The following is an 8,134-nucleotide window of genomic DNA, read 5'->3' as shown; positions in this document are numbered from 1 at the left end:
GTGTGGTGGCACATGCCTGTAATCCCAGCACTTGGCAGGCTGAGGCAGGAGGATTGCTGTGAGTTCCAGACCAACCTGGGCTACACAGTGAGTTCAAGATTGGCCTGAACTGCATAGTGAGACCTTGTCTCCAAAAAGAAAAAAAGAAAAATAGAGAACAACTTTTTTCTTAATTAAAAACGAAGGTGTTGGGTTTGGGCAGAGGTGTATTCAGTCCCTGGCAGGTACTTTCCTACCTTCCTGAGGAGGTGACGCTTTGTAAACAATGTGCACTGACTTGGAGCCAAAGGTCCCAGGAGCTGAGCAGCTTTCCTTCTCATAGCCTGCGGGGTGGGTGATGGCTCAGCAGCACCTCTTGGTGACCCAAGGATGACAGAAGTGACACATCCCGTCAGGGCCTCAGGCAAAATGCACTCTAGGGTTTATGATTTTAGCTGCCATGTGAGTTTTCTGAAAATCAAGGTCTGGATGTCATATTCAGGTTCATAGGGGGGCGGGGAGATAGCTCAGAGGCACAGCGCCTGCCTGGCAAGCGCATGGTCATGAACTTGATTCCCGGTACCAAAAAAAAAAATTTATTGGGGGTCTACAATTTCCCAGTCACGAGGTATTTTATTAATTGCCACAAGGTCCCATAAACTAGGCCTGCTGACCTTGAGCTGCACACGTGTGGGTGTCACTGTGCACATATCAGATTGTGACCCTGTCAGGTGACACAAGACTGTACTCCCTTGTGATAAAACACTGAGAATTAAAAAGAATACTTTTTTTTTTTTCTCTGGTACCGGGAATTGAACTCATGACCTTGCGCTTGCCAGGCAGGCACTGTGCCGCTGAGCTAAATCCCCAACCCCTAAAAAGAATACTTTTAGAAAGCATGAAGAGAAGAGCTCTTATTTCGTGATATAGTTTAAGCAACTCAGAAGTTCCCACTGTTGGGTTTAGGTTTATGGACATGATAATCTTATTTAAAAATCACTCCTTTTAGGCCAGTTAGAGAGGAGACTGAAGAGTCACGTGAGCACATTTACAGAACCTGCCTTTGAAGCAACAGTGTATAATCACGCACAAGGAAATATACAAAAGAATCAAAATAAGTACTGGTATTTCTCTCTTTCCCTTTCTGTATGTTTTATATGATCACTATAGTTCAGTAACTACCAGGCCAGGGATGTAGCTCAGTGGCACAAGCACCTGCCTGGCAAGCACAAGATCCTGAGTTTATTTCCTGGTACCAAAACAAAAAAAGAAAAAATGGCCAGGCATGATGGCGCATGCCTGTAATCCCAGCACTCAGGAGGCTAAGGCAGATAGATTGCTGTGAGTTTGAGGTCCACCTTGGCTAAAAAGTGAGTTCAAGGCCAGCTTGAACTGCATAGTGAGACCCTGTCCAAAAAAAAAAAGAAAAACAAAAAAAACCCTGTCTCAAAAAGGCAAAACAAGAGCAAAAGCTATTGACAGTTATCTAACTCAAAGGACAAGTAGTGACTGGAAAATTAGGTAGCATTTCCCAAGATTTCAGATTACAGTACTGTTATTTTTTCCAGGAGCACTTTACTAATACTTGCTAAACAAGTATTAGAAAATATTCCCCTGAAGTCATATTTCTACTTGTTACGAGTCTTACCATTTTAAAACAATACAAACAGCAGTTTTATAGCATATGCCTGTAATCCGAGAGGCTGAGGCAGAAGGGTGGCAAGTTTGAGACTAGTCTGCACAATTTATCAAGACCCCCTTCTCTAAAAAAAAAAAAAAAACCAACTGAGAATGTAGCTCATTTGTAAAGTGCCCCTGTGTTCAATCCCCAGTATCACAGAAGCCATTCTCTGAGGACGTTCACTGCAGCATAATTTGTACACGCACAGAAATGGGGAGATTAGGTCAGTAATGTTCAGGGAAGACACTTGTATGTTCATAAACACATGAACATGTGCGGAAGTCAGATTACACACCAAACTTTCCGCTGGGAGGTGTAACAGGAGGGAACTCTTACCATCTCTATTTCTGTACCAGAAGAATTTAACATTACGGGAGGCTGGGGATTTAGCTCAGCGGCACAGTGCCTGCCTGGCAAGTGCAAGGTCATGAGTTCGATTCCTAGTATGACAAAAAAAAAAGAAAAAGAAAATTTAAGATTACGTATTAATTAAAGAAAAGCAATTACAAAGGAGAACAATGGTGCGTATGAATGTATGTATATATATATATATATATATATATATATATGTATATATATTTTTTTTTATTGAGACACGTTCTTGTCTATGCAGTTCAGGCTGACCTTAAACTATGTTGCCCAGGCTGATCATAAACTCCATCCTCCTGCCTCAGGGTCCCAAGTGCTGAGATTACAGGTGTGAGCCACCATGTCCAGCTGGTACATGTATTTTATATTTTACAAGAAGTTTAAAGAAAACTACAAAGCTCATACTTGATCTGGGTAGGATTTTATCCTGTACATAGGTAGGAACTTCTTTTATAAATGAGTTTGGGCTGGTTATTTATAGAAATCTAAAGTGACTAATTATTCTACTTTGCCTGCAAAAACAGACGGCCCTTAAGAGTACAAAGGTCCAATAGTACCAGCTGTTTTAGCTTAATCTGGCACGTCCATGTGACGGAACAGGCATTTATGCACCGTGATCCTGAAAACAGCAAAGCACCTGTGCGGATGCGGATCCTCCAGCTCCTCTGCACCGGGACCCCATGCACCTTCACTGGTGCTTTTTTTTCCCAGTACACGTATAGAAATGGGGAAATTAGGACAGTAATGTATGTGCTTATTATGAAACCTATTCAGCTAGTGAAAACAGTGAAGAACACCCGTTATGTACCTCCACGCAACAGCACCACAAATGAAAGCCAAGCGGCGTGCGTCCTCACTCTCGTTCAGGGAGGACACTGTGAGACTAGGGTTGTAGTGTCTGCCTAGCAAGCCCTAGGCCTTGGGTTCAATCCCTGATCCTATGGGGTCAGGGACTGCGAGAGGCTCTAGGACAGCAGAGCACTCAAAACCACAAGAACTGCATGAGCATGGCGGCAGACCCCTCCCTTAGCTCCTAGCTCCTCTACTGTCCCCGGGCCTGAGCCGGCCTCACTTTCTCACCCCTCCCTTAGCTCCTAGCTCCTCTACTGTCCCCGGGCCTGAGCCGGCCTCACTTTCTCACCACTTACCTCCCTCTGTCGGGCTCAGTATGTGGCTAATGCTGGTGCTGCTTGGGATCTTCATTTCCTTATGAGGGCTCCCAGGCCGGTGAAAGTTGTGTAAGCAGACCTGTAGACTTTTCCCCAGTCTACCTCATGGGACTCTTATTTCTGAACCTACGGGACCCTAAGAGAATGGATGTAGCTTTGCTCCTCCAGCCTCCAGATAAAGCCCATTTCAGCCAACCTTGGGTCAGTCTCTCGGACCCTAAGAACGAGACAGCTGAGATGGCCCGACACCCGACCGAGGAGCCATGAGAACCACTATACCTGGCTGTATTTCTTCCTGTTTTCCTATTATCTTCCTTCCCTCCTTGCACTCTTTCCTTCCCAAAGCTGGGAACTGAACCCAGGGTCCTGGCACCAAGCTACATCTCTAGTTCTTTTTTTAGTTTTGATTTTGAGACAGTCTTACTAAGTCACAGTTGCCCAGGCTGGGCTCCAGACTGGCATCCTTCTGCCTCAGTCTCCTAGAGTGCTGGGGTTACAGGTGTGCACCACCATGCTGAAGGGTTAAAATGTGAAAAGATCTTTCCTGCTCACAGCAGTGCTGCGCCTTGTTTTGGAGATCAGTCGTCGGACACGTGGCGGAGCGTCCTGACACGAGAGCGCTGGTGGCCGGGCCGTCCGCCTGCAGGGACAAGCCCTCTCTGAAGCACGGGTGCTTAGCAGCTCCCGGAGGCTGCGCACTCTCTGCGCACCTGGTCACACACACAGCTGCCTCTCTGCCCTTTCCTTCTCACTGCTCACCCCAGTCAGTGCCCCGAAAGCTGTCCTGGGACTCCCCAGCGGGGGCTTCAGGAGTCCGTACTTCCCCCATCTGGTGACGGGACTCTTTGTACTCTTGCTTTCTTCTGTGTACTTGTGGGTATGTTAATCAACAGTTTATGAAAGTTTCACTGTATTTACCTTGGTGTTAGAGGCTTTTGTTGTTCACAAATCTGGACCTCTAAATGAAGCAGCAGCAACTGTAGACTTACTAAGAATACACATGCCTGGTTCTATTTTTGAGTGTGTTTTTTGTTTCTTGAGACAGGGTTTCACTATGTAGTTCAGGCTGGCCTTGAACCTGTTGCAGTCCTCCTGCCTCAGCCTCCCAATTGCTGGGATTATAGGCATGCACCACCACATCCAGCTCCTATGCATTTTCAATTTCACATTTCAGAGACAGGAACTTACCATTTTGCACTGAAATCGGAAAAACTAGAATTAAATTTTTTATTTTAAAATATATTTAACAAAAATATCCCATAGTTTTACATATGTTACATCTGTAGAGTATTTACAAATTCACTTCCACAGCATTTACTTGACATTGACGATTCTTCCCATTTTTTGCCTCTTGGTCTATTTCCTTCAGTAGTGAAATGCTGTCCAGTGTGCTCTGTCACTAAAAGATGAGCTTCTTGGGCAATACCCCTAGGAAGCAAGACCAAGACAGGGTCGTTTACACGAGGCTCACAGTGAGGCAAAAGCCCCCAGCCCAACTCTGCCACTCTTGCCGGCCAATGGCCTTCCGCACATAGCGCCCGCGGGTTAGTGAGGGGTGCAGGCACATGTGGACTCACTCACACTCCAAGACGTGTTCTCCATGCAAGCAAACACCGGCACATTCTATCCACTTCACGCAATGCACATTTATAGAAGTTAAGAGCTCACAAGCTTTATTTCTTAGCTGCCCTTTAGTCATGAGCCATATATGAACTATTTGGAGCCTTCTAAAGTCATTTCCCTAAAAGTGGGCACTCTTACCTTGTTCCAAGGGCTCTGTTCTTTTCCGTTTTGCCGCCATGGCTGGGTTTGACTGCTCCTTCAAGGCTTCCACCGGGCAGTTCGGTCTTGGCAGCTGACACCCAGGTGCGGGCCCTGGCCGATTGCTGAAGTATGGAGTTTTTAATGCCTTTTCCAAGAAAAGATACCAAAGCAAGGTTTTCTGTGAGTATCTTGGACTGTGCAGAAAACCTAGCCTCAGAAACTGTGGAGAATATTCAAAACACTACGTGATTGCCCCTTTCCACAAATGAAGAAAAACTGACGTCAAATATTTGGGCGTGCACATTACTACAAATAAATATCCTGGCTGGAAACCCCACTCCTGTAAGAAAGGAGACTCCCTCCTAGCACCTCCACAGCTCCCCGGCTGTGCCCACAAAGGACTATCCTCAGCCAGACATCGTACACCTTGGTTCTCTAAATATTATGAGCTCTATAGTTCAACATGCAGAGAAACTTGCTTCAAAAGAACATGTAAGTTTGTTGCAGTGTGTAAATATATTCAAAGGCTAGATCACAGAAATATAAATTCCTAAAAATAAGTCTCTCTGATAAGTAATAGGTTGGAACCAAAGGGTTCCAATCCAACACTCAATCTACTATGAATAGACAGAAATTTTTAATCTTGGGTGACCCAAGGTTATTTCTATTGATTACCAGTCCAATGTTCTGTATTTTCTTTACTTGGGTCCAAAATTCCAATAAACCTAGCTTCATCCTAAAGGACCAGTTTGTCAACATGGTACCTGTCACCTGTCTATGCACACACTGCAGAGTACCGTCCAAAACGGTTTCCTTTAGGACGATCCTTAGAAAAAGAAGCCTGTACCCTTTTTTCTCCAGCACTATGAACTGAATCCAGGGTCTTCACGTTGAGCTATGTCCCTAGCCCTTTTTTTAAATTCTGAGACAGGTACTTGCTCAGCTGCTGGACTCAAAGAAGGGATTCTCCTGCTTCAGCCTCCCAGAGTGTTGAGATTACAGGCATGCGCCAGCACGCCCACATCAACTTCACATTTACAGTGATGCTTCAGAATGTCCTTAAAGACTTGCGTTTATTATTTTTAAGTCTTAGCAATAGGTAAGGTGTAAGTAAATGAAGTCATAGGTAAATTGAGCTAATTCTGGACACCCAGAGCTCTAAGAAAGGGAAAGTATCTCATTTCAACTTTAACCACGAGAGCAATACCAGTTTTAAAAAACCCTGCCAGGCTGTGGGTACAGCTCAGGGAAAGTGTGTACTCATCATGTGCAGCTCACCCCAGCAGAGGAAAAGAGTTCTATCAAAGTAAAACCCGACGCAACAAAGGCACAGCCACGCTGCGTTACCACAGCCAGTGTGTTTTACGTCATACTACTAACGAAAGCAACTTTCTAGATGATTTTATGTAGTCTCTCTGATGATGTAAATAATATGTATGGGTGAAAAGGTAACAGTAACTTTACAGTACTTGTTTGAAAGTAGAAAATTCTAATTGTGAAATCTCCAACAAGTGCTCACTAATATACTGCATACTGCTAGGAAGGAAAAGCTTATTTATAAAATTAAAGACACCTAAATAATAATTTGGAAGTCAGCAAAAAAAAATCCAAAAACAAGAGGAACTCCCAGGCATGGTGGTGCACGCCTGAAATCCCAGCACTCTGGAGGCTGAGGCGGGAGGATCGCCATCAGTTTGAAGCCAGCCTGAACTACACAACAAGACCCTGTCTGAAAAAAAAAAATACTAATAATACTTTGGTAGTTAGTAACAAACCTCAGGCGGTGTGTGTGGGGGTCCACTTTGCAATCTTGATATATTATGCACTGATATACTTTGTTAGATATAAAGACCTGTGACTTCCTTTTTCTTTTACTGGTACTAGGGAATGAACTCAGGGTGCTCTACCAACGACCTATATCCTCAGCCCTATTGAAGATTTTGAGACAGGGTCTATGCTGCCCAGAGTGGCCTTGAACTAGTGATTCTCCTGCCTCAGCCTTCCAAGAAGCTGAGACGACAGTGCAGTAGTCGGTGTGCAGCAGCAGTGTGTGCTCCCTGGTCTCTTCTTTCACGAGGTCATGTCACTGTGCTGCGCTGCCGTCTGCCCTGCTCTGCTCCTCTTAAACGTTCGGGACCCTATTGTTTCTGGTGTGCGTGACTCTAAGTCCGTCCCCACGTTTTCATCGGCGCATGCTGGTCACACATCTCGGCCGGCTTATTTCGGGAGATGTGCACACGCGTGCGACACATGTTAATCCCCCCCCCTCAGCCCACCTTGCCCCATTGTTACCCCTAGTTTCACGTTTCTGGGGGCACATCAATATGTATGAGGCGTTTTAATCATTGTTACGCCCCCTGCTACCCTAACCTTGCATCCTTCTCCCCTCCCCCGCTTCTCCCTCTGGTCTCCTTACAGTCTCCCTTCTACTTTGCTGTGAGCCTGTTCAGATTCCACATGTGAGGAAGACTTCGCCAAAAAACTCGGGGGGCGGGGCGTGTCTTGGGGACCCAACCAGGATGCCCTGTATGCTACTCTACTAATGAACTATGCTCCCCGGCCCAATTACAGGTTTGATAAAAGCATCTGCATTGTTTTAAGGGCTGGGCATGTAGTTGAACGGTAGGCTGTACTCCTAGCAGCATAAACAGGGCTCTGGGGCCAATCCTCAGCGCTACAAACATAAAAACAAGCAAACAAAAAACCACAGGTCTTGTATTTCTGGATTGCATAACTGCATTTATTCATTCATTCATTTTTTTTCTCTCGCTTCTTTTAAGGGTAGGTATTGCTGGTATTCCAAATTCTTGAGTTTGATACTTAGTTCTTTTGTGTGTGCTTAGGGGTGAGTACTAAGGATTGAACCAGGGCCTTTACAATGACCTACATGCGCCTTCCGCCCTGCCCCTTTATTTAAATTTGTCTTTTTGACACAGGGTTTCACTATGTAATTCAGGCTTGATCTTCAACTCACTATGTTTATGTCTCCTCTCCTACAAGAGGGAGGGGAGAAGGGAGAGGGGGAGGAGGCATGTAAGGGTTAGGATCCAGGCCAGTCTGAACTTCATAGTGAGATCCTGTCTCGAAAAAACAAAAACCGGGGCTGGGGATTTAGCTCAGCGGCAAAGTGCCTGCCTGGCAAGCGCAAGGTCGTGAGTTCGGTTCCCAGTAC

At 45.3% G+C, this 8,134-nt stretch overlaps 1 protein-coding gene across 2 annotated transcripts in view; it reads right to left on the bottom strand.

The window, feature by feature from the left end:
• Positions 1-4,401: 4,401 nt before the first annotated feature.
• The window catches only part of Cdk7 (cyclin-dependent kinase 7), a 33,484-nt gene continuing 29,751 nt past the window's right edge, over positions 4,402-8,134 (bottom strand). For both annotated transcript variants that reach the window (XM_013518419.1, XM_005392592.2), the window contains 2 exons: positions 4,960-5,107; positions 4,402-4,626 (listed from right to left, as the gene is read on the bottom strand). In XM_013518419.1, the coding sequence (XP_013373873.1) occupies positions 4,598-4,626; positions 4,960-5,107 (177 nt within the window). In that variant the 3' untranslated portion in view covers positions 4,402-4,597. The remainder of the gene's footprint in view (positions 4,627-4,959; positions 5,108-8,134) is intronic.

The sequence above is a fragment of the Chinchilla lanigera genome, unplaced genomic scaffold, assembly GCF_000276665.1.
Source record: "Chinchilla lanigera isolate Chin_1 unplaced genomic scaffold, ChiLan1.0 scaffold00045, whole genome shotgun sequence".
Lineage (NCBI taxonomy): Eukaryota > Metazoa > Chordata > Mammalia > Rodentia > Chinchillidae > Chinchilla > Chinchilla lanigera.
Note: the sequence above shows the minus strand (reverse complement) of the source record. Positions and strands in the feature narration are given on the sequence as shown.